This window comes from Chionomys nivalis, chromosome 1 (assembly GCF_950005125.1).
Source record: "Chionomys nivalis chromosome 1, mChiNiv1.1, whole genome shotgun sequence".
Lineage (NCBI taxonomy): Eukaryota > Metazoa > Chordata > Mammalia > Rodentia > Cricetidae > Chionomys > Chionomys nivalis.
The window spans coordinates 6,448,316-6,475,867 of NC_080086.1; the positions used below are offsets into that span (position 1 = coordinate 6,448,316).

The window sequence follows — 27,552 nt, forward strand, 5'->3', positions numbered from 1 at the left end:
CAGTACTTTACTGTTTCATGAAAGATTATTTTGCTCTTTGGGGGGGGGGGGTGCTAATGTTTTTAATTTTTCTTTCCTTTTCTTTTTTTCCTCCTCGTTACCATTTTTATGTTTTTATATGTCCCACTGTGTAGCTCAGGCTGTCCTATATTCTTTGTCCTCTTGGCTCAGCTGCCCAAATGCTGGGCTTGCAAAGATATGCCACCATATCCATTATATTTTAATTTTAGTGAAATACCTTATCACTTCCCTTTAAGATGAACTTGTGCTATTTTTGGACACATCCTTATTCTTGCTTTGCCCGGTGAGAAGTTCTGACAACTTCTGTGATTGTAATAGGCCAGCTTTGTCCTTGAATTTCCAATGTCATCAGCCAAGTCACCCCATAGCTCAGATGAAGGGATTGTTTGCAGAGGTCCCCTGCTCACCTCGGAGGACCTGGGGCATCTTCTTCTGTAGTAGGAGCTACAGGATGCATTCCTGTCACCCAGCTCCCGGCCGCCTGGCTAGCTTATGCCCCAAAATAACAACACACAAACTGTATTCTTTTAAACACTGCTTGGCCTATTAGCTCTAGCCCTTACTGGCTAATTCTCATATCCCGATCAACCCATCTCTAATAATCTGTATAGCACCAGTCTTACGGGGATTCAGCATGTCTGACCTGGCGGCTTGCTTCATTGCGTCTGCCCTGGAGAGCAGAAGCATGGTGTCTTAGCTCACTTCCTCTTCCTGCCAGCATTCTGTTCTGTTTACTCCACCCACCTATGTTCTAACCTATGAAGCCAAGCAGTTTCTTTATTAATTAACCAATGACCTTCCCACATCATTCTTCTTTTGAAAAGCAATGGGTTTTTCTGCTCATTCCATCATACAGTTTGGCCAATCTGTGAGTGTCATCAGTAGATTCTAGAACGTTTCCTTTTCTCGAGATCTCTGGCATTCTTCTAGGAACATTAGAAACTAGCCTTGAGACCTTTCCTGAGTGCTCTTTGGTGGTAGAGATGTCTGGTGGTGCTTCCCCCTCTGTCTGATGAGGACCCCCGTGAGAGGCACAGGTTAGGATTCAGGTATCCAGGACACTCCCCAGTCTGGTCATCTCTCTGGAGCAGCCCTAGGCACCCCCTCTCTGCACTCACAGCTCTTCACTCCTCCTCAGGCTGGGATCAGGAGCTTGGGAGTCATCCCAGCCGGTAAACTGCTTGACTCATGTGTATGAGGGCCCGAGTCCAATCTCAGGTGTGGGGATGCATGCTTGTACTCCCAGAGCTGAGGTCCCAGAGGCCCATTGGTCAGTCAGCCTTGCCTACTTGGCAAGTTTCAGAACAGTGAAAACACGGTTTCAAAAAATATGGTAGACAGCATTTGAGAAATGACAGCCAACATTGTCCTGGCCTACACACATACACACACATGCACACATACACACATACACACTCACATGAGAGGGGGAGGGAGGGAGAAGAGTGTGTGTGTGTGTGTGTGAGAGAGAGACAGAGAGACAGAGACAGAGAGAGAGAGAAGAAAGAGATGAAATCAAAACTCCTTTATTCTGACGCTACTTTCTGTGCAGTTCCCATCAGTGTGGGTTGTCACCCTTTACATGTGCTAATTGACACAACTCTCACAAACCCTGGAGTCCATGTATCCACCACAGCAGCGTTCCCACCAGATTCAGAGCTTCTGTCCATGGCTATCTATTCAACAAATCCTTATCAATCAGGTTCCAATCTAGATATTAGAGGTGGAGAAGGACATAATAATCCCCCGGTGGGCTTCAGAACATTTTCATGAGTGTTGAGAAATACAAAGACGGGATTGCAAGTGAGGATCCAGATGCAGAGCTGTGCTCTATTAAAGAGACTTGAGCAGAGTCTAGAAGGTAAGGGAGCAAGCTACCTGGCCACCCAGCCAGGGGGCCCCAACAGGAGCTCACAGCAAGCGCAAAGGTTCAGATGCAGGAATAGCTCTGAGAAGTAGCCACATGCTCAGTGTTTTCAAGAGGAAGGGAGGAGAGAACTCTGGCCAAAGTGGAGAGTCAGGCCACGGGAGGAGATGAAAGGGAAGAAGGAGACTGAACTTTACGGGCCTTCAGTCACGATGCGGTTGCTGCCTTGTGCTCTTGAGTGGGTGGGACAGAAGCGTTTTGAAAAGATGAATAGCGTGGCATGCTATGTCTTTAAAAATCTATCTGTGGACACGAGCTTATAATAGACTGAGGGAAGAAAGGGTAGAAAGCGCAGAACAGCAAATGAGAGGTTGTTACATCCATCTAGCTTAGGCTGTGGCTTAGCACAGGAGCCAGGAGGGAAGAAGGGCCGAAGTGGTCAGGTTCTTGATGGATTCTTGTGGTATTTCTGACAGGAACAAGGTGTCAAATGGAGTGATGCTATGTGAGATACAATAGCCAAACATGGCAATTGAAAAATCTTCTTAAAACAAACAAACAAGCCAAACAAAACCCACCTTCAGAGGAGAGGAAAGGTTCAGAGTTATGCCCTAGCATATCTGCTCTGTAGCCAGGAAGGGATGACAGCGTCTGCAGTCACGCCCCACCCATCTTCCTTTCCTCCTTAACTTTCTAATAAAGAAGTTTTCATCAAAACACGTTGTTTATGGACTGACAATGTCGGTAGAGGGACCTGATGTGTCACCGTGGGGAATGATAATTGAAAACCTTCAGTGGCTCACTATGATGGGGTACTGTTTAGGCTTCAAATGGGATGTAAGTGGTCACTGAGATGAACGGTCTTGCTTGATACTCCTTGGGGATGACCTGCTGACAATTCAACTCATGGAGGAGTGATGTTTGCGTCTTCTCATGAGCATCAAATCCCACTTTGATGGGTAGAAGGTTGCCCTTCCCACCCTGGGTCTCACTGTGTTCTCTCTGTTTCTCCACAGATCGCGAGGCAACAGCAGCAGCTGCTGCAGCAACAACACAAAATCAACTTGCTTCAGCAACAGATCCAGGTCAGAAATCAGATTTTCAACATGTTCCTTTTAAAGAGAAACCGTCGTTTCTTGGTCTTGTATAATTCGGTGGAAATGACCTCCGAGCTGGAAGTGCTTTCTGAACCTGTTCTCTATATGTTGTCTGTGTGGTGCATGTTCAAGTGGTTCCTCTGGCACGTGCTATACCTTGACAGGGAGCATCCATCTGAGCAGGCTGCCAGCAGCTTCTTCCTTGTACCTAGGAGCGATCATTATAGAGTTCTGTTCCTCTCCTTTATGCTTTAGTGTCAGAAGATGAGCCTGAAGACATTCCTAGTGGGGTAGATGGAGGACCGAGCAGAGAGGTACAGCTGGGTTTTGGTCACAAACTCAGAGGTTCTGTTGACAGCTGCTTGTCATCAAAGAGGGACTGGGAGAAGGTAGTGATTCGGTATGGGGCAGATCTCACAGTGGAATTGCCTGTGGAAATCAAGTCCGTCTTTATTCTGTGGAAATCCACAGTGTTGAAGGACACTGATAAGGTAGACATACCTGCCACAGTAGTTAGTGATGAAATCAATCATGGGAAGAGATTTGCTTTCTAATGTGTACTAATATGGACTTGGACAGAACTGTTTCGTCTTCATCTTGAAGCCCCCTTTTCTGGTGTCACTTATGTCTTGGAGACTCAAAGTTTAAATGATTGTCTGGTTCAGGATTAAATTATTAAATTATTCTTATCATATTAAGGTAGAAATTCATCATTCTTGAACTTTTCTATTGGGATATAATATTTTATAGTGTACATATCATAGAGGCAGATGTAGAAAGTATTTCATTCAGGTTATCAGTGTGGCTTTAATTTATTTACTGACCATATTTCTTCTCTTTTATCTGACTGTCTCAGCTACTATGACTTTATCCTAGGACATGTGGGCCAGCACTTCTTCTTTCTTACTCCATCCGTCGGCAGGAACTTTCTAAAGCTTAAATTCCATTTGCTATCTGAAAATATTTGTCTGATATTCTGATCTCTGTCTCTTTCTGTTTCTTTAAAATGAAGCTGTAATACCTTGTGTAGAAATCAACATACCAACAGGCGTTATTCATCCCCACTGCACAGGCTGGGCTGTTTTGTTCCATTGTTGCTGCTTCAAACCTCACAAAACAATGAATTCCAGTTTCTGCGTTACGGAACATTGAGCTAGACCGTTATCTAAGCCACAAGTAGACTGCCCTGAAACCCTTTGATTAAGTAGTCTACCTATTAAGAAAGGTGTTTGCCATCCTCCATGGGTTAGATAGCTCTACTCAGTGGGCTAGACTGATTTTGAAGACTTGCAGCTAGAAAACTTTACACAGGACTGGCATGTTGCAACATTCTCTCACCAAATGGTGGCTTGTTCAGGGTTTCTCTTTGTTTTTAGTTGGTCTCTCTGAAGGTGAGGTTATTTTGGGCATCTTTTTTCCTCATCTGAAATTTATATTTCAATGAGCGGAAGTGGGGGCATTTTTACACTTACGTACCAGTTTCTACATCAAAATCACTCTTGACCTGTGAGTTTGTTCTCCTCAGTCCTGAACAGAATGAAGGTAAGTTACACTCTGCTGCTTGTTCTGGGGGAAAATCCCACATAGATTTGCACAAGAAATGCTTTCCTTAAATCACCGAGGGTCAGTTCTTTATGAAAGGTTTTTTATGGCTCTTAAAAGCAAGATCATTCTGAAATCCATGATTTTAATTAGAGTGAATGTTCTTTCTATATATCTCATGCTAGAGGCTTAATGGGGTTAGCATCTTGTGACAGAACTCTTCACACAACTCATTGAGGTTAGAAGAAGAATAAAGGTTTTTGTTCTGCTTTAAAATGACGCAGATAATGATGTCTAGAGAGCAGACCTTGTCCTAACACCAGAACCCTTCGCCTCCTCTCAAGAACATGTCCAGGTCCTGCTGAGAGCTGACGCTGGGACAGCGGAGGCTGCAGCTTTCTTTCCCCACATGACAGCAGGGTCTTCTAAGATGCTCATCTACCAGCCTTAAAGGAATGAGCTTTTATTCCCACCTGTTGTGACCAGCCCTGAACACACTGTAATGTATGACATGGCATTTCTACAGACTGCAGAAAAAGCTGTCTTCCCAGGTTCATTTTTTCAGAGGAGAAACCTCTCTGTTATTGACTTTTCCTTTCTTCCTCTATGTGAACTTTCTACAGTAATAACTTTTTAGCAATGCATTTCCCGATTTCCTTTTTACAGTAAGTCACTCTGTGTCTAATGTGAATGGTTCTCTGTGTTTTACATAATGAACCAAGGCTGGCGGTCCATCTTGACCCGACTCACTATAGGAAAACCTTTCAGGAAAGAGAATAAGTGACCTCCACTCAGCTTCTCTATGACAACAAATTGAGCGTCCCCAGAGATGCACGTTTCTTTTCTAGTCGGACTCTTTGAGGAGATGGAGTTTCTGCAGCTTTGGGGGAGGTGTTTACAGGCGTGCCTTAGTTTATGTGTTCACCTGTTTCTAACAGTACCGGATAGAATTCATGGGCTTTCTTGTCTACAAACAGTGTTGATCCCACAGTGTGTTCAAGGATGAAGTCCTTTCGCATATCTTAAGAGAGCCTGCTGCTTGTCAGGGACATTTGTCTCACGGCTTGCTACGGGACTTTATGTCTGAACTTTAAGAGAATCGTGGTATGACTCCATCTCCTGCTCTGAGCAGCTTCTGGACCACTGTCCGCTGTGTTCTCTCCGGGAGAAAGAATCAGTCACTTAGAACCCAGTGTACGGTTTCTGATCCTTAAGGTAAGCAGGCCACGTTAGTCACTGTTCTGGCCCATTGACTCTGCCCATGGCTGCTTGGGCGGGAAGGAAGCCCTGCATCCCTCTGGTGTTCCCACTGGGTAGGGACATTCCAGTCTAAAGCACATAAGAGACTCAACCCTCAGCTTATACCTGAGAGGCTTCCTGAAGAGAACTGGTCCTGACTGAGCTGCCCTCAAACCAGTCAGCACATTGGCATGCCTTGTTAGGCCAGTGACGCTGAGACCCTGGCTTTTGTCCTCTGAAGTTCTTCCTTCTCAGCTATAAAATGGGGATCTTAATACCTGAGGAGGGACGCCTCTGAGGAGAATCATTTGGTGAGCACACACCAGGTTAGGAGGAGGGAGAAAAATGTGTTCTTTCAGTGTTTCCAGGGCCAGAGAGCTTTAGTGTCTTTTCTAGGCACACATAAAACAAACACACCCAGGCATGTACACACCACATAAGTATTCACATACATTCACATTTACATAAACAATCACTCATACATACTCGCATACATGTATGCACAAAGAGATACACATATACATATATACATAAAGAGATTCGTACATACTTGTATATATCTATATACATACTTACACAGAGACACAAGAATATAGACAGTCACTCACATATGTACACATACACATATTCACACACATATACACACATTCATACAGTCACACCCATATATACGCAGACACACAAACAGACATACACATATACACAGAAAAATACATACACCCTTATAGACATGCACATACAGAAACATGCATATACATGCATAGAAATTCATTTATATGCATATACATACACACAAATATATGTACACACATATACACATTCACATATATACATACTTATATATGCATATGTATACATACTGATTCACATGCACAGACATATAGGCAAACATATATCCACATGCATGCATTACACATAAACACACATAGTACACATGTAGATACACACATGTGCACACACATGCATATGAACACAATCTACACAGGGTCATCACCTCAACTGAGAGTACAATGTTGCAGATTCATGAGATTTTTGAACTTCAACGGGTTTTCAAAAGTTTCTATTTGGACTCATCTCTCCTTTTCACATCTGTGATCTGAGACACTTAAGATTGGATTTTCCCCACATCTGAAAGTTGGGGATGCTGGCTACTTCTAAACATCCCAAGTTTTAGCCCCATTCATTTCTATCCTACCAATATCCTACCATTTATAGCCTAATGGTCCAGCTTTGAAAATGAGTCCCCCCCCCAGCCTTGGGAACTTAAGCTTACAAAGTCAAAATGTAACTTGACTTAGGTGCAATTGAATGATTAAGTTGCAGTCATGGGTTCAACCAATTTGTGAGAAAGGCTTCGTTTTATTGGAGCCAAAGTTCTCTGAGCTCATTAGAATTTGGGTAATTCTTGATAGATTATTATGCAGAAAGAAACCTACTGAAATACTGTATTGAAAATAAAATAATGTTAGCAGTGACACAATCATGCTTAGCTGGCCTGCTGATTTATGATTTCTTTCCCTGAGTGTGGTAAGTCAGAGGCCTTTTACTCCCCTCAGTAAGACCCCCACATAAAGGCGCACAGAGAGATTACAAGGTAACCTTGTCTCTTTGGGAGACTGCAAATGCCAAGAACAAGCAGTGGGCCATTAAGGCAGCATTTGAACGCGAGAAGGGACTTGATTAACCCCTGGAGTTCCAGCTCCGTTTGTACTGTTTGAAGTACAAATCCCATGACTGGACGGGGTGTGTATGCTCTTGATGCTGACACAGGAGACGAAAAGTGGGCACAGGGAGATGGAAGTCATTTCACGAGCTCCCTGCTCTTCTGTCTTTCACGTTCTGGAAGAAAGCTGCTTGGGCAGCAACGTGTGTCCTGACAGAGAGGCCGAGGGCTGTGACTGACAGCAGGCCAGCTGTCTGGGCTTTTCCTCAGAAGAGATACCTGGAGCCCGTGTGAGATTGCTGCTTCAATAGGTCTCCTGGCAATAGCACAATGTCAGGATTGCAGGCATCCCCATTCCCCTTCTCTCTAGGCCAAGCTGTCTCTGTAGTCAGAGGCAGAGCTGGGTGGATTTGCATCTGTATCATCATTTCCATCAATAGAGCCCATGTTATATGGCAAAATGGGCACTGGGAATAATGAAAGCAACCATAAGGCCCCCTGGTCTTTATGTCATACACACACACACACACACACACACACACACACACACACACACACACACTAGTGTGGTAGCTCACATCTGTCATTCTAGTGTTGTGGAGATGGGGCAGGGGGATTACCATGAGTTTGAGGTCAGCTTGATAAAATAGTTAATCCTTAAGAGAAGAGACTACACTGTGAGACTGAGTCTCACCAGCAATAAAATAGCAACAATAAGCCCCCAAACCAAATATAATTGTATCACTATTCTGGCACTCAAATGACCCTAAAACGCACACATAGCTCCAGGTCACTTGTTGTTTCTGTTATTAGCGTTACTATTATTACCTTGCTGATATAGTCTTTCTTTCCCGTTTGGAGCGTCACAGTACAGCTAAGTGTCCGTTTCGCCACCCTAGTCGATCCTCTTAAACTTCAGCTTCTTCATAACTGCTGTCTTGTCCAGAAGAGCGAGTCTCTTGCCACTCTCCCATGGTGGACAAGAACACCCTCTCTCCTCACACTCCAAGAACCCAGTTGCTGTTTTCTGTATATTTTCTCTGAACACACGATACTATGAACGTGCGTCACCTCCAAGTTGTCTGACAGCTGAAAATCAGGCACTGTTTGCACTCAAATGTAAAGAGACAGTCTGTCAAGGCTTCCCACATCTTTCCCACCACCTTCCCCTGTCCCGCGGTTTCTAATTGCCTTTTATTTTTTCCTAGTTTTCTCTTCATAGTTTTAGCCTCAGTATCTCCTTAAATTCTTTAAAGATATAAGAATAACTAAAATCTGTGCACTACTCCTTTCTTCAATGCCTGCTCTCTTGACTTTTGCCCTTTCCTTTGGGATGAATTTATTTAGTTGGATGTAAAGGGTGTAACTATGATTTTTAAACTTGTCCATGTCATTATTGATGGCAGTTTTCCGAAGTTCTAGTCTGGGTTTTGAAACAAAACCTGACTTGACCTCTTTACCAAAACAGAGATGGAGCAGGGGAGGTGGTGGAGGGAGGAAGTTCTCCTATGAAAGGAAGTCCCTCCTTCCCTCCCTCGCTCTCTTCCTCACTCCCTTCCCTTCTTTCTGTTTTTCTATTTTGGGTCATCTTCCTCTCCAGATGATTGTTTCATCTGAAGTTAGTGTAGCTGAAGCCTGGGTCAGAAAAGTCTGCAGGGAAATACACGTGGAGACTTCACCCAGAGCTTCATATCCAAACCTTCCCTCTGTTTGAGGAGCTGCCCTTTCACGAGCTGCAAATATGACCATTCTATTAAATGACAATCCAGCCCAGTAAGAAAGTGAAGGCAGGTTTGCCATGAGTTCCCAGTGTTTTCCTGGTTGCTCCCTGTGGACAGAGTTAGTTGATCCCTTCTCTTGATCTACGATCCATGTCCTATCATTTTACAAAGTAGGGCCTATATGCTCTTAGATAAGACCATGGGGACAAAACTGTCACCAGTGGAAACAGCACAGATCAAAGCAAACAGAATTCAGGGCATAAGTCGAAGCTGACCTAACGTGAACCACTGTTGTTCTGTTTGTCTTACCTCCACTCCATGGGGAGGCAACAGAAATGCTCTTGGGTGGATTCACAGAATTCATAGAGCATTTGGAGTTCCTGATTTTAAAGAGAATTCAGGAAAAGAAAAGATTTGAAATGAGGGAAATTATCAGAATATTAACGGATGAGCTATTGCATGAAGAGCACAAAGACATCACAGGTCAGGACCAGTACCCAGGCACCCACAACACAAAGAAAATGTGTATTGGGTCCTTTTGCTGATGTGTATTCATGAAACTTATAAACAAAGTAAAATTAATTGCTATTTTTACTTTATGTATATGTATGCTCGTGTGCACCTGTGTGTGTTTGTAAAGTCAGGTCCGCTGGTCATTGGCTAAGACCCTGGGAGCACAATTTCTACACAGTGAAAAATAAAGCTATTATGTTATCATATTTTTATATTTAGAAAATAAAGACATATCATTGGATACTAAGGAGTTGAGAACACCTGTCCCGTAAGTCACAAGGGTCACTTGTTCCATAACTCACAAGGGCCCTAAGGCTTGTCGCTTTTCTCATCATGAAGGAGAGGCGGAGTTTGTTTCTTCAGTGAGGAATGTCCTGGAAATAGTAGATTCTCAGTCATCTTCTCAGTCGTCGACTTTCTTTAGTGCAAAGCAGCACTTGATAAAGATGAAGAATCTTGCCTGCTTTTAATATTATTCACTGCCCACACACATACACACACACACACACACACACACACACACACACACATGCGCGCGCGAGAGCGCATACACGCACACACACACTACTTCCTATGCCCTGTCCTGGCTTTGTCTTGTGAAACTTGAACCATTCTTAAAAGGTTGATTCTCCAGCGTGCTCCATCCATGACTTGCTTCATGTTCTGATCTGACTTCTTGTTGCAGTATCTTTACATGACATTTACATGAAGAAATAGTTCACTTTTCTCTCCATAGTTTAGCTGTCTCTCTACTCAACCTGAGATCACATCTCAATGCCTACCTAGCTTATTAACATGGATGCTTACCACACATCTCAATTTGCCAAAACATAGCCTTTAATCATCCCCTAAAATCTACTTTTTGCTAATCTCATCATTACTAAATATGACATCATTTGTCACTTGGTTTGATCAAAATCACAGGACACATCCTAGTTTTCGTTTTCTCATAGCTCGAACTGAGTCCATTAACCCTGGTTTACCCTCAGAAGCTCCCAGTTCACCAGCCTTTGGCACTGACTTTCTAGTCTAGGTGGCCAACATGTGCCATTGGGCTAATTGCACCAGACCTCACCGTCCATCACTGAGTCTTTTCCTTAGACTCAGTACTAGCTCCTGTGCCCCCACGAGATACCTGACAGCAACCACGAAGGACAGATGTACTTGAATTCATGCATTCAGAGAGTTCATTCATGGTTTCTTAGTCCCTTTTGCTTGGGCAGAACATCAGAGTGGCAGGAGTGTGCAGTGGCGGCCGAACTTAGCTTCTTCTCAGACAGCAGTGGAAAAAAGGAGATACAACAAGAATCAAGATGAGGTGCCCCCCCCAAAGAGATGCCTTGGTGACATTTCCTCTAACCAGGCCCCACCTCCAGTTGTGTTTTTTTTTTCCATCAACCTATATCACCAACAGACAATGTATCTTTCAAGATAACACTCTACTGCTGAGTGCCGGTGATGTGATTCTCTGGAAATAATGTTGACATACTGAGCTTGCATGGTTGATCCCTTAGGCATCCCTTTACTGACCAAACTGACCACCAAAACTAAGCACCAGAGACCATCAATGGAAATCCTACACTTTGCTGCTAGTGTGTAGTCTCAATCTGGATATTGTGCTCAAAATGATTTCATTTATAAATTAATGTTCCTCAGCCTGCTCCATTAGACTGAATCTCTGCCACCATCTCAACTCATCTCTTCTCCCTCACTCTGAAGATCAATCCCTTCCTGGTTTCAGAAACAGGCCAAGAAACTTCTAGAATCAGTGTGTGGACATTTCCATCTACACACCCCAGAGCTCTCTCTTTGCATTTGGTATGGTAGTTGAAACTTTCTCCATTTGAGACTCTTCGAATGTGGTCATTTGGGGGAGGTGGCCTCCCACACTGTGATGCTTTGCTCCCTTCTTCTGGTTTTGGATTCCTTCTTACAGACTGAAGAAGTAAATTTACTCGGAGTTGTCTTATTTGGTCTGCTCTCATATGCTAACATGCACTAGGCATTAATTTCTTTAACATCAAAAATCCTGTCTTTCTCATTGATACAACCAAGTGTCTGGGTTGGTGTCCTGGTAACCAGATGACATAAGCTTATTTTATGGAATGAATGGATCCATTAAAAAGCAAATTAGAATACATTGCCCATTATGTAGAATAGAAAAGATTAAGACTGACAATAATTCTATATTTCTGTTTTAAATTTTTTATTATACTTATTATTTGTGTGTGTGTATGTGTGTGTTGCTGACACCTTGTCAGTTCAACATCTATTAACTAAAAGGTACCATCCTCCTCCCTGTACTGGCGGCTGCTGACAAGCAATTTCATTCAGATAATCGCTGAAAATGAGACAAACTAGACTTATCAAACATAATAAAGCCAGCAAATTGGCAAATGTTGACAGCGTTTGTTTTAAGAAAGTCATTTAGCTTTGCTTTCTGCAGTAAACAGAACGAGAGCGGTTCTTTTCTAAATGGATAAAGTAAATATTTAAACACGAGGAAGATGGTCCACATGCATATGCTTGCCTAGATGGGACTCCTCATTCACCAGCCCTTCGAAACCGACACTTCTGTCTTAACACAAGAAAGACTGGCTCGCTCTTTCTTTCTCTTCCTTCCTTCCTTCCTTCCTTCCTTCCTTCCTTCCTTCCTTCCTTCCTTCCTTGCTGCTCTTGATCCAATTGTAATACCTCAATAAGTAACTAGGCCAGGCAGACTGTCTTCCATAATATAAACATATGTGTGTCAAAACTGATAGAGTTATTTTGATATCATACATACATGCTGCATTGTAGACCCATATAAATTAACATTTGCCATGTATGTTGATGTTCACATATGTGTGTCAAAACTAATAGAATTGTTTTGATATCATACGTACATGCTGCATTGTGGACCCATATAAGTTAACATTTGCTGTGTATGTTGATCCTCACATGAACACACATTTATCCATATGTGTGCTCTTCCCACTTCCTGTGAACACCATTCGTTTGTGGGTACACTCGAGTTCTTTCAGCTTCCACGTCTCACTTTCCTGCCTGGCCCAGCACCTACAGAGACACCTGCACTGCACCATGGGATCTATTTCCTGGTAGTTTTCTCTGTTTCTTGTATTTTATTTCCCCATCCCATGATTCCTTTCTTTACCTGACTTTTCTTCTCATTGTCCTATTATATTTTATATTTTCATTAATTAAATTTTGAACACGGATCAAAGAATGGCTCAAAATTATTTTACTGTGGAGTGATATATGTGTGTATGTGTGTGTGTGTGCGTGAGAGAGAGAGAGAGAGAGAGAACTGTTCCAGCGTGTTAGTATAATATGTTGGTGCCATCTTTTCATGATAGATGGCTTGTTGTCATGAGCACACATGTCATACAGCCATAAAAAGAGGCGGGATGGCGCCGCAGTAAGGGAAATCAAGAGATAACAATAAAATTCTTCTGTTGCCTGGTAGAGGTGTTTAGAATGTGTTTTCTTTATATCTTCATCCGCCCCTAATTGAGGATGCTTTAAAATTGAATGACTAGCAGTCAAAACGTGTTTGCTTCAAGCTGAGAAGAAAAATGCTGGTGTCCCCGCTTCCAAACTGATTGCGCTTTGTACACAACTGACAGGGACAGTCACTTTGAGTGACTGATAAGTGGGAAGCTTCGCCACTTATCAAAGAATGCAGCCTGAAAAGAAAAGACTGAGCTGCTTAGATGCTCTGGCATGTTCAAAATAACATCTTGCATCAGTCAGACCCAGAAGCACTAAAAGACATTTGACAATGAAGTAATGTATATAAAAAGGTGGTGATGCGTGTGTGGAGACGGAGAGACATAGAAATTATCCCACAAGCAAACAGCTACAAAGAGGAGAGAGAAAACGCATTGTAGTTAAGGTCGTGATTCCGGAGATGAAGCAATGGTTACATAATACGAGCACATTTGTGTTGGAATTTGCAATTAGCAGGAGCATCCCATGTAGAAATTTCTGTAGACTCTTGTGCTATTTTTTCCAAGCAGTTACCTTTGACCCAGTGATGCCTGGAAGCTCCTGAGTTATAAAAGGTGTCACCCCGAGCATGGGTGATCATTTCTTCTCCAGGAGTCTCACTTCATACTCATCTTTCTTTCTGTAAATATTTAATATTTATACTGTATGTTGACAATTTCTGCCGTGCCTAAGTGGAAACTGTATCCCTATAGGATAGAGTTGGATGTTTCATTTTTCTTTGCATTTTACATGTAACACTGAGATAATTCTAACGGAAACCTGAGCATTTTGGATTCCCTGAGTGTGAGTTTCACAAATTAAAATAATTCCTATAAAGGACTCTTGGACACTCATGATTAGGTCGTGTGTCCTATTTGAATATTTTGGACATTTGTTTTCCAGATGCTTCATTTGAGTATCCACACACTTCGTTGTTGCTTAGATCCTTAATAAGGTAGAGGCATTGACCCCAATGAATCTCATCCCTCCAGTGCAAACATGCTATCTATGTACATAACTGATTTCAATTGGGTAGCCCATAAAAACACTTGTATCTGTCAGAATAAATAACATATCCCATTGCTTGACTTGAAGATAAGGTCACCATAAATATATTCACAGTTAATTCTTCTGACTTTCTAGCTTGATTCTGAGATTCAGTAAAGTAAATTTATGGGGTATTCTTTTAATTAATTAGTGGGTAGCCGATTGCATGCTTGAGACTACAACTGTTGTAAAATGAAACAATACTAATGTTTAGTGTTGAGCTTCAGGTATGCTTGGAAGATTAACTTTTAAGTGAGCAAGAGAAGAATATTCTAGAAAAATATCCAACCACAGCTGTCTGTGGATGGTCACAAGTCCTTAAGGAATAGGGAACTTGCTGACTACCACCTTTATCTTGGTTGTGTCTTTTCATTGCAATATTTTCTTGTTGAAGAGGCATCTGTGTGGGTCATGATTCTGCTCTAAGCCAATGTCCTCAGCACAGTCAGCATGTTGAATAGTACTGAATTACTCCTTGGGTTGATGATAGAAATAAAAGAAAAATAGAATTGACAGGGATAACTTTTCAAACTTTTCTTTTGTAGATAAAAATGTGATCCAAAAATAACGAGGGTCCTGTCCAAGGGCGCTAGTTAGGTATGGTCATGTTCCTGCTCTCACTTCTTTCCTGCACAGCATCACACAACAAGGGTTACAGCAAGGGCTACCAGGGCACAGCTACTCATGGACACAAACTGACATCCAGTCTGCAGAGTCTATAGATGAAATTTAATTTACCTGTAATGTGGCACAAATATTAACTCTCATAACAAATTGGGACAATGTTTGAATGTTTGCATAAGAATTATAAATGGCATCCTTTATCCAACAATCAGGACATTGGAAATTCCAACTCCACGACAATTATCAGAAGTTTGCAATGGGAAGTGTACATTGAAAACTTAACAATATATACAGTTAGTATTTTTATTTTTTAGGCAAGATTATTTTTTTCTTTTATTGAAAATATATTTTAATGTAATAAATTGTAATTACAACTTCCCCTTCACCCACTCCTCCAGTTGCTGCCTACCTCTTCTCCCATCGGGATCCACACCCTTTCTGTCTCTAGTTAGAAAACAGACAGACATCTAAGGAATAATAATTAAGTAAAAGTACAATAAGATAAATCAGAACCAAGCAAAATGGAATAGAAAAAACACAACCAAACTAAAGAACTAAAGAAAAAGCACAAGAAACCTGTAGATATACATACACACACACACACACACACACACACAAACACATTCTAACACAAGTATTCCAATTTTTAAAAACAACAGAAGCACATACATGAAGACCTGTAAGGTTAAAAGATGCTCTGACTTAGCATTATGAGACAAAGAAGCTCCAAAGAGGTCACTGAGTTCATTTGGTGTTGACCATCTCCTGCTGGCCATGGTGTCTTCCATCCCCTGACTCTTCACACATTTTCTGCTGAATTCCTTCCTTTTTGCAGAGTTCCCTGGTTCCTAAGTGGAGGGATTTAATGGAGACATCCCTTTTAGAGAGGAGTGCTCCAAGGTCTCTCACTCTCTGTGTATTGTCTGACTGTGGGTCTCTGTATTTGTTCTCATTTGCTGCAGGAGGAAGCTTTTCTGCTGATGGCTGAGTGAGACACTGGTCTATGATTACAGTAAAATATCATATTATTGCTATGCTCCTTCAGCAGAACAGTAGTGTCTGCTTTTCCCTAGGACCTTGGCCTACGTACTCTCAGGTTCTTGGCAACCCAAGCAGTGTTGGGTATAGGTTTTATCTCATGACGTGGGTCTTAACACAAACCAGATATTGGTTGGCCACTGCCACAAGCTTTGCACTGTTATTGCACCCAGCAGGCAGCTAACTCTGGGAGAAAACAGTAGTTTATAGCTGGGTGGGTGAAGAGTACCTTCCAGTAACATGAATACTAGTTCCTAAAGGTGAAGATTCCAGGTTGGCATGGCTCAAGGGCTCTGTATTCAGTGAGTCAGTTATATACGTGTTGTCTTCAGCAGCAGGGCCTTGCTGTCAGATTTTAGAGAGCTACCAGTAGCCTTTGCAGTAGCCTGGGTTGTTCCCATGGAATCCCTTTGGCCAAGCATTCAATTAGCTATATCCTTTTCCAGTATTGGAAGCTTCCTTTGGTGACAGGAGAGGCCCAGCTGGGGCTTTGTTGCCCCTGTTATTTGGCAATTTAATTTAGGTCACCTTCATATATGCATAGACTATAGGGACTTCTACTGTTAGGTTTCCACTCAATCCCTCAACTGGTTTTAGTTTTAGCTATCTCTTCCTGTATTCTCTCCTTTGTCTTTTTTTCTCCTTCCTGTTTGATCCTCCGATATCAGTCCCTGCTCCCATCCATTCATAACTATTTTTCCCTTCCTAAGGACATACATCCCTCCCCTTGTACCTTACTGTCTACCTAGCCTCTGTGGTTGTGTGGGCTGAGACTAAAGAATCTCTCTAAGCTCTCAGACCAGCTAGCCTTGTATGTACAGCAGAGTCTAGACAAGCTAGCCTGGGATATACAGCAGAGTCTACAGATGAGCTAGCTTGGGATATACAGAAGTGTCTACAGATGAGCTAGCCTGGGATATACAGAAGTGTCTACAGATGAGCTAGCCTGGGGTGTACACAGTATCTACAGATGAGCTAGCCTGGGATATACAGCAGTGTCTACAGACGAACTAGCCTAGAATATACAACAGTGTCTACAAACCAGCCTCTTCTTTAGGTAAAGATTGACAGAAGTTTAGCTTTCATCTTTTGGACCACACAACCTCAGGACAAAGCCAAAATGACAGTTTGAAGTAGTTCCTAAGTTTTTAAATTTTATTTTACTGAGAATATTTTAGAATACTTGAGCAGTGTACATACCAAAATAATTGCAGTCTCATTTTCTTCCTCTAAATAGCATTTTCTAGAAGCACTAAGAAGTGGTAACATCCTTAAATTTTTGTGATTATTTTCTTTTCTAAATCTTTCCATCATACACATATTTTAAATTTTGTGTTTAAAATTGCGCTTACATTTTATTAATTTTGGGGAGACGCACATGACACAACATATGTGTGGCTAGCAGAAGACAACCTGCAGGAGTCAGGTCTCTCTTTCCACCATGTGGGACCCAGGGTTTGAACTCTCATTCTTAGGCGTGATAGTAACCGATTTCACCACTGAGACATCCTTCTCGTCAGTCTATGTACACGATACTTATGACTTTATTCTTTTCTGGAAACACTTAGGCAGTTATTTATTATTTTAATGTTAAATATTTTGTAATTATTTAGTCTTTTACACTCTGTAATTTGAAAACACTTTAATGTGACTTATAATTGAAGAAGTATGAATTATTTTCCTGAGTAATAACCAACTGGGCAACATAAAATATATTCTAAGTCACTTGTTTAAATGGAGGGGAAAAGTTCATCGAGTCAACAGCCACCTCCCCGCACGGGCCAGTGACAGTTTGGGTAAGAGGAAGGTCGCTCTATTTCTCTTCACTCTGTGGTGTCGTTTACTTGAAGGAAAAGCGGGGTTTACTTCAGCATATGCTGCCCTCATTTGTCGTTACTGGTCTCTCCTCTCTGCCTGGACCACGATTAAGCTTTATTCCAGTGCAGCTGCATGAGGCCATACTAAATGCCAGTGGGATGTCCCCCACATCATCTGTTTAGATGATCTGCTTGGGTTCACAGGGGCTCTTCCTTCATCAGTGTCCTCCAGTTACAGGGTTACATGCAAACACGCCTGCTTTACTGTAACTCTTCCCTCATGTGATCCTGAGCCAGTTTTAATAAACATGATAGTAAGGAAGGCTGTGGGCCTCCTTTCTGTTCACTCTTTAATACCCGCTGAAAGTCAGAGAGCTGCAATTAAGACCGTAAGTGTCTGTCATCGACGGGCGGGAGAACAATAATAACGGAGGTTAAGGGCGGTGTCCGTGGAACGTGGCGCAGCAAGAACCTGGTATTACGCACCCTAACTGCCCTTTGCTCTTTCTTTATTAGCAATATTCAATGTCCTCTCTTGGCATCTTTGTTAATTTCTCAGAAATGGCTTTATATTGGCCAGACTGAAGTTAGGCTTCTTTCAAACCACAGCCCTGGTTCACCTGTGTCGCGGTAAAGCGAGATTTGCCGAAGCTTTGTTTCCATCCCGTTTTCTGTCCTCTCCGCACTTTAGAGTTCCCGTCTAACGTTGACTGCAAAGTGTAGTAAGCTTTTAGAAAACACAGCGGAAGCTGTCCACGGGAATATTTTAAATCTGCATTGGCTCGTGGGAATTTTGTCCAGCTGCAGTAGGTGGTTAAGCTAAGTCTACGTTTTCTGAGCTGTGTTACTGGAGGTCATCACATCGTGATAAAAGACGGTGAAGTGGCCTTCACTTGTTGACCAACCTACTTTACTATTCTTTGGGGCTGAGCTTTGGAAAATGATGGGCAGCCTAAAGCTGTGCTTCACCACTGATACGCATGTGTCGACTTCAGCCAGCAGAAGGAGCATACGCGAACAGCTGATTGCCTCACCCAAACCAGCATCTTGCCCCCAGCTGTGTCCAATAATCTGGCATGGCTGTGTTTAGTGCAGAAGGGCTGATGTTGTTATTGCTCATAAAAGTTAAGGTGCTTGGAGTAATAGCAGGCTCTGCAGAGCAGAAGTGAGTGTGCCCCTCCTCTCTGACCTTTAAATGTTACTTCTGTCACACACTATCAAATTAAAACAGGGCTAAGCGACTCTGACTTCCCACCATACTCTGTCTTGTCAGTGTGTGCCAAAATGAAGACAGGATGGCAGGAAGTAGTTGGACACAATGCCCAGTGGCTATTATTCCAGTATTTGGAAAACTGAGGCAGGAGGATTGTCACACATTCAAGGTCAGCCTGGGCTACTTAGTGAGTTTCAGTCCAGTCTGAACACCTATGTGAGATTCTTTTTCACACACACACACACACACACACACACACACACACACACAAAGTGATAGTTAACAACACAGCTGCTGCAGACATGGGCATTTATCGAGGTTCGGAAAGATGGCTCAATAATACTGGATGCTCTTCCAGAGGATACAAGTTCAGTTCTTAGCACTCACCTTGAGAGTGACAATGGTTACTACTTGCACATGGTGCACAGACATTTGTACAGCAAAACACCCATGCAAATAAAACTGTGTAAACCTCTAAAACTGCAGTCACGTGCATACCTGTGTGTGTGTGTGTGTGGCCATCATGGGATGCAATTTTGTTAAAATAATAAATCTTATGCCTCAGGAAGGCATAATTATCAATCTTAAACAATTCCATGAAATACTACTTTATGATACTTATCTAAATGGTTTTATGAGACAGGGTTTTATGTAATCAAGGTTAGTCTCAAACTTTCTATGTAGCTGAGAACAGGCTTGGACTCCTGATCTCTCAGCCACTGGTATTTGAGGTGTGTGGACCTATGCACAGTTCTGTGTATTGATTTTTCATAAAATTAATATAGATTTTTATACTAGTACATCTTCTGTATTCATAGTACTTGATAAAAGTTTTTGTAATATTTAAGTACCCATTTTTGTTAAAATAACACAACTTAAAAGTCAAGAGGCATATTATTTCCACAAGTCATCAATGTTATTTTTCTTTTGAAAAATAAGTATTTCTTTTTAAATATAGACAGTTTCTCACTTTTTTCATTTGATGCTTAAATATATTAACTCAAAACAAGGCATATTTACATAGAAAATGGAATATTACTTGAAACTAAAATGGATTGATTTAAATATTTCTAACTTTAGTTATGAAAATTATTCCACAGCCTTGGACTATAAATTTATATAGGGCTTTTAAAAGATAATTTGAGAGAAGCATTTGATATTTCCTGCTGTGCATGTATTCTGTGGAATATCACAAAGAATTCAGAAATCAGTAAGACAGATGAGCATATATGTACACCAAAAGACACCTGAGAAATAATAGCCAGAATATTTAAGTGAAAAATACTATTAGTGCTCACATTGCACAGACAAGGCAAAGTACTCCAGGATAGTATATTCACATACCCACCCCTACACACACACACACACACACACACATACACACCCCTACACACACACAAACACACACACAGACACACACAGACACACATACACACACGCCCCTACACACACACACACACCCCTACACACACAGAAACACACACACACCCCTATACACACACACACCCCTACACACACACACCCCTACACACACATACACACACACCCCTACACACACACACACACACACACACACACACACATGAGCACATGTACAATCCCCCTCCAGTATCCATTAGTCAACCATGAAGCTCAAAAATGGGGTAATGCAGCAGCATTGGACATCTGGGGGGCTGTAACAACCAGTGCCCTGAAGCACCCCCAGAGCTGTAGGAGTATTGTGGGTTCTCTGGACACCGACTTTTCAGTGTGTTAGTTGATAGCATTCTCATTCAATGCTGTTAGAGCTACTCTCATGATAGCTCCACAGGCCTTCCATTGTAGATGATCTCACATTAGGTGGGTCACAATGATGGAGATTTATTTCCTTTTGGTTCTGGAACAGATGTGGATAGGGTGGGACCTTGATCACGTGTGTGTAGGGTGGTAATGATTTGTTTGTGCTGTAACAAATAAAGCTTTCCTTTAAGATCAGGGAGGTAAAGGATCCCCCGACTAGAGACTTCTTACCTCTACTGAATCCTCAGAACAAAGGACTGAACTCCTGTCTCCTTCTACCTTATATTCCTATCTTTGCCCAGCCATATCATTTCCTGTCTCTACCTCCCTAGTGCTGGGATTACAGGTGTGAGATCCCAAGTGCTGGGACTGAAGGTGTGTGCCACCACCGCCCAGCCTCTATGGCTAACTAGTGTGTCTAGCTCCACACTCCAATCTTCAGGCAAGCTTTATTCATTAGAACACAAACAAAATATCATACAACGGGGTATGGTGGGTTCTGGGTCAGGTGTGTGTCGGCTGGGTTCTGGGTTAGGTGTGGGTCGGGTGGATTCTGTGTAAGTGTGTGTCGGCTAGGTTCTGGGTCAGGTGTGTGTCTGCTAGGTTCTGAGTTAGGTGTGGGTCAGGTGGATTCTGGGTCAGGTGTGGGTCGGATGGGTTCTGGGTTAGGTGTGGGTCAGGTGAGTTCTGGGTCAGGTGTGGGTCAGGTGGGTTCTGGGTTAGATGTGGGTCGGGTGGATTATTCTGGATCATCTAATAGAGAATGTAGACCCTGACTCTGTTGAAGGAGCTGCAGGCTGTGTTCCTGCCACCCCAGCTCCTGGTCGCCTGGCTAGCTTATGCCCCAAAATAATTACACACAAACTGTATTCTTTTAAACACTGCTTGGCCCATTAGTTCTAGCCCTTACTGGCTAATTCTCATATCCCGATCAACCCATCTCTAATAATCTGTGTAGCACTAGTCTTACCGGGAAAGATTCAGCATGTCTGACCTGGCGGCTTGCTTCATCACGTCTGGCTCTGAGAGGAGCTGCCCTGCATCTGAGTTCACTTCCTCTTCCTCCCAGCATTCTGTTCTGTTTACTCCGCCTATCTAAATTCTGCCCTATCAGATGGGCCAAGGCAGTTTCTTTATTAGCCAATGACCTTCCTCCATCATTTCCCCTTTTTCTGTTTAAACAAAAAGGAAAGGCTTTAACATAGCAAAATTACATATAACGAAACTGCTATCAAGCAAGAATTATAGTTACAATATTTACATCTATTTTATCTTTATCATAACTAAGGAAAACTATAACTATAACTAACTATTCTTCAACTCCATCAAAGACTCCAGAAAGATACAATATTACCTAAGCAAACAAGAAATAAGCAACTTTCAAACTCTAGAAATGACAGAGACATCTCACTGCCTTGACAGTCACCCAAAGTTTCTCTGTACCATTGGGGCATCCATCTTCGGCCTAAAGGCCCATAGTATCCAGCAGACATTTCCATGAAGCAGGAAATTTCAAAGGCAGTTCAGTCACTATCTGCTGTGTCCTGCAGAATGTCTCGCAGACTCCTTCATGAATCAGGAACCCCGAAAGATCGTCTCACCTTTAGGCAAGTTCAGCAGTCCTCTCTCTGCGGGTTCTTTGTGTCTAGTTTATGCAACAGTCCAGGCAAGAGCAGTTTCTTGCCCAAATGGCTATCAAACTCCATAAGGAGCCTCTTCGATGCCCATTTTCTTCTTGAAGTAGATTGGTGCTGCCAGGAGCAGAGTGTTTCATTGTCATGAAAAGTCGTAAGTTATTAAAACTTTAAATAGCATATTCTGTAGTCTTTGAAAGATATGAAGAATGTCTATCTAAAATATATCTATGGACATCTAGAAAATCTAACATGACTACAAACTTGACTATTATAGATAACTATTCATTAACAACTTATATACATAACATTTTTACATGAGCTACACAATCACAATACCTTAATCAATATCAGAAATACATATACATATAACAAAATTGACCTTAAATTTAAATCACTAAAGCAAAATCCATATAAATGCAAATTATTCATACCTATATCATATCCCCCTTTAAATGTAAAAACATTTATAAACAATATTTGGGAATATGGACGTAGTTATTTCTCTCCAAACTGTTTCCTGCTGAATGGGGGCGCTGTTAATCAGATATTTCAGGGTATAACCTGTGTGCTAGGTTCATCTCAGTCATCAATTGAGTGAAGTAATTTTTTGAAGGTGTTCACAGCAACCTTTCAGGAGGGCGTGGTCTATCATACCATATTGGGATGGAAGCAATCCGCAGGGTGTCATCGTCTGTGAAAACAAAAGAAGAATCTCTTTTCCAAAGTATCATATCCTTAGATCCAAATTCTGAAGTCAAGGTATTTTCAAAATATCTATGTTGGATTAGTTCAGTAGCATTTATAAACAAATATCTTCTTCCTCAGCATTCAAACAATTCAAACAGAGCATAATAGAATACAGTATCAAAATTCTCTGTGTATTTTCCATCTTTGTGTACTTTATTTTAACCTCTATTTTGTTTATTTTTACTTTTATTTTTTGCTTTTTGAGACAGGTTCTCTGTATCTTTGACCTGGAATAACTCTGTAGACCAGGCTGTCCTTGACCTCTCAGAGATCCACCTGTCTCTGCCTCCCAGGCGTTGGGATTAAAGGTGTATGCCACTACACCTTGAACTCACAGAGGTCTGTTTGTCTCTGCCTTTTAGGCACTGGGATTAAAGGCTTGTGCTACCACACCTTGAAGTCACAGAGGTCAATCTCCCTCTGCCTCCCAAGTGTTGGGATTAAAGGTGTGTCCTACCACACCCAACTACTCTCTTTCTTCCTTTTTCTTACTTTTAAAAACTTTAACTTTTAGCCTGCATATATTTTTAAACACACTGTAAATCATTTAAAGGTTTTCTTTGTCTTTGAATCTCTTTTTACTGTATATCTCTCTTTTTCTGACCACACAAGCCTTTAAATTACTGAGGAATATGGGTAGGATTAAAGCTGTGGCTTTGATGGCTGGATCCAGCCCATTCCTTAGCTTTCCAGCCTCATGGCTGAGGTACCGGCTGTAGCCATGTTTATCACCACAACTCTGTGGCGTTTCAAGGTCCTTGCCAGCAAACAAGCTACAACACTCAAATGCTCTCTCTGTAGCTGACCTCCTGCCTCAAAGAGTCAGAGTTTGCCCTGGCAGGATGGCCCACAAAGCCCGCATTTTTAAATGGCGCAGCTTTTTTCCTGCTAGAGCTGAAAACCGAAAAGCATGCATTCAGCTTTTCATCAACACCGTTTAAGTGCTTCATGGCAGGACCTCTTAAATGAGCTGCAAGGTTTCACAGCTGAAGCTGAGTCAGGAAGCCTCTCTTAGATGAGAGCACTTGCTTGCCTCTAGCAACCAGAGCAGACCCAAGAAATTGTTGCTACCAAGAAAACATGCTTTAATCTATTCTTTCCCAAGCTTTCTCAGGCTTTCTGTGGATTCAGTTGTCCACACGTTGGGGGCCATTCTGTTGAAGGAGCTACAGGCTGTGTTCCTGCCACCCCAGCTCCTGGTTGCCTGGCTAGCTTATGCCCCAAAATAACGACACACAAACTGTATTCTTTTAAACACTGCTTGGCCCATTAGCTCTAGCCCTTACTGACTAATTCTCATATCCTGATCAACCCATGTCTGATAATCTGTGTAGCACTAGTCTTACCGGGAAAGATTCAGCATGTCTGACCTGGCGGCTTGTTTCATCGCATCTGGCTCTGAGAGGAGCTGCCCTGCATCTGAGCTCACTTCCTCTTCCTCCCAGCATTCTGTTCTGTTTACTCCGCCTATCTAAATTCTGCCCTATCAGATGAGCCAAGGCAGTTTATTAGCCGATGACCTTCCTCCATCATAACTCTCAGCACTTCCTGTTAGCTTCCCACAGCAATCCTTGAGATTGTTGCCTAGTCAATGCCTTCCTATATTATTGAGTCTTTCTTTATGTCCTTTCGCCATTGGTTTGTGTATCTGTGACATCCTTCTGTGTTCTCTTATAAAAAAACACCAGTAAGGATTTAGTTTTATATATTTTTTATATTTACAGGGATCCTATTTCATTACAAGGTCATACTTATAGTGCTGAGGGTCAGAAAGTGTGGCTACACTTTGGTTATAGCACTCAGCCTGCAGCGGTTATTGCAATCTTTTGTTCACTGAACTACAGTTGTTTTGACAGCCAAGTATCCCATTTCTCAAGAAAGAACTGACACACACACACACACACACACAAAATGAGCAGGGACAAAGTTCTAGATATGCTTGTTTAAACTTTGAATTATATTTCATTCTTCAGCGTTGCTGGGATCTGGAGAGATGGGACACAGTGACTTAGCTTCGGGGGTTTATTAATTTCTTACAGTTTGCATGTTACTTAATCTAACTGCAGCTTCTGTTTTCCTGTATTCTAGGTAAAGGCTTAGCGTGGGAAGATCATAATGATATCTGTCCTGCCCCGAGTGGGCCTTGCTGCCCTGTCCTGAGTTTAGAGTAAGCAGCAGTGTCTTGAGGCTCCGAGGCTGTGTGTGTTCCCATAGCCTAAGGGTCATTTGTCCCGAATCCACATTACATTGGCTAATGAAATCTGTACGCATTGCTTCATTATTAACAAATTCTAGTTTTACATATTTCTCATTATTCTTATCACCATATACGAGACTCCTGACCATCTGGATAGAGAATTAGCATTACTTTGGGCTATGTCTAAATAAAATGCCAAAATATTTGATGAATTCACTCAAATTTTTAAACAGTCTTGACTGGCTGTGTTTTGACTGTGCTAACCACAGTGGCTGGTGAGGTGGCATTGTCCTGTCATGGTGAGTTCCCGTGGCAGATGCAGTGAGAGGCAACACACTTTAACCCCAGCAAGCAGAGTGTGCACGGCCACTGAGCCTGTGACCCAAGCTGCCCTCACTGTCCTCATTTCTAAACCACAAACACCGTATCTTTGCTGTGGATTTCTTAGGGTAATCTGAAATACCTAATGAGGTCAAAACCCAGCTGCTAGAAGTTTCTTCAAACATGGCAGTTCAGAAACTAAAATATGAAGAGTGCGGCTGGCTGGGCGTATGCGCCTAGAACCTCAGTAGTGAGAGGATTGGGAGTTCAGCTGTAGCCCGAGCTACAGTTTCAAGACTAGCCTGGGCTAGAGGAGACTGTGTTTTAATAATTAATTAAATGAAAACAGCATGCATGTGTTGCTCATGGCCATCTAGAGAGAGAACAGATGTGCGGCCATTCGCGTCGAAGTACGAGCTAGAGTTTAGTGTTTCGCTGGGGTGTTTACTTTACTAGTGTGACGTTTAAATTCTGCCCAGGTAAATTTACTCTAGAATATTTTAGTAAAGAATATTCTGTTTAGTTTTATTTACATATAATAAATGTTCTGTTCATGTTGTATAAGCTATATTAAGCCCCCAGCATAAGTTTCCATAAGGTGTGTTTAACTGCTGAAAATATATCAGAAAGCCTTTTTTGTTTATTGATTTTTTTTTTTGAGACATCTAACATACCATGTAGACCAGGATGGCCTTGAACTAGAGAGATCTCCCTGCCTTTACCTCCTAAGTGTTGGAATTAAAGGCATGTACCTCTGAGACTGGCCTAGATATCTTAAATTTTTAAAAGTAAAATAACACACTGTTTCAAAGATCAGACATCAGATACGTGTTACTGTTGATTGAGTGACTACCTTTCCATACATGTATTCAAACATAGTTATGTTCCTTGCGTAGAGACACATGCTGTTCTTCTTGGACTATACTTTAAAGTTTTGATAAAGTCATCCCCCAAACAAAGCATAGGATAGGATGGAAACTATTTTCTGATAGTGCTATGTTTGAAAACTAAGAAATGAAGACTCTCTAACCTTGCAGTATAATATAGTTTCTCATTTTTATTTCATTTCTACTTGGGAAATAATGAAGCTTCCATAGGTGATGGTTCTTCCTGAAAGCGACCCAGTGCCACAGGGGACAGTCAAGTAAAGCTGGGGGAGAAAGAAGAGAGAGTCCCCTTGAAAGTAGTCATTTTTGCTCTCAAGAAAAACCTGTTTTTATAATCTTAGGAAGGCTGAAATGCACATTTTCCTTCTTTTCAATCTCTGGAAATCCCTGACCTGCTGGCCATGTACTGAATGGAATTTTAAATATCACATAATAACTGAAAATGTAACCAGCAAAATGTCCTGCCACGTGCAATGAGTTTCTGGCTTAATCTAATGGGAACCTTCCTACTCTTCTCCATGTGTGAATTTGTTAGGGTATGTACGTGTGTGCATATGACACATCCCATGATAAAGGAGCCCTTTTCTTAGTTAGTGACTTTATTCATCAGAGTATCAGACAAGCAACTCTTCTCAGAAAGGTAAGTCCTTCTACTAGAAGAGAACCACATCAAAACATTTATTCCAGCATCACACTGTATTGGGCTAGATTAAATTTCTATTTAGAGATTGTTAGGAGTGGGTAGGATGATGTATACCTTTAGTCCAGCCCTGGGGAAGCAGAAGACTGATCTCTGTGAATTCGAAGCCAGCCAAAACTACATTGTAGGCAGAGATATTCATTGGGATCACTGGCTCTCAAATAACCATACAAAGACTTAACATTAATTACAGATGGTTGTCAATAGCTTAGGCTTTTTTTCTTAGCTAACTCTTATCATTTAAATTAACCCATTTCTATTCATGTGTTGCCGCCCTGAAGCTTGTTTACCCCATGTGTGTACTTCTCATTCTGCTTGACCCACAAGCAGGCCTTGCAGCCCCCGTCTCTACAATGACTGTTGCACTGTTCGGACTCTAGTGGCTTCTTTTTG

General features: G+C 41.9%; 1 protein-coding gene across 6 annotated transcripts in view; it reads left to right on the top strand.

Moving 5' to 3' along the window:
• Window positions 1-27,552, top strand: part of Sox5 (SRY-box transcription factor 5) — a 394,103-nt gene that overhangs the window by 193,338 nt on the left and 173,213 nt on the right. For all 6 annotated transcript variants that reach the window (XM_057770810.1, XM_057770842.1, XM_057770818.1 and 3 more), the window contains exon 6: window positions 2,905-2,973. In XM_057770810.1, coding sequence (XP_057626793.1) covers window positions 2,905-2,973 — 69 coding nt within the window. The remainder of the gene's footprint in view (window positions 1-2,904; window positions 2,974-27,552) is intronic.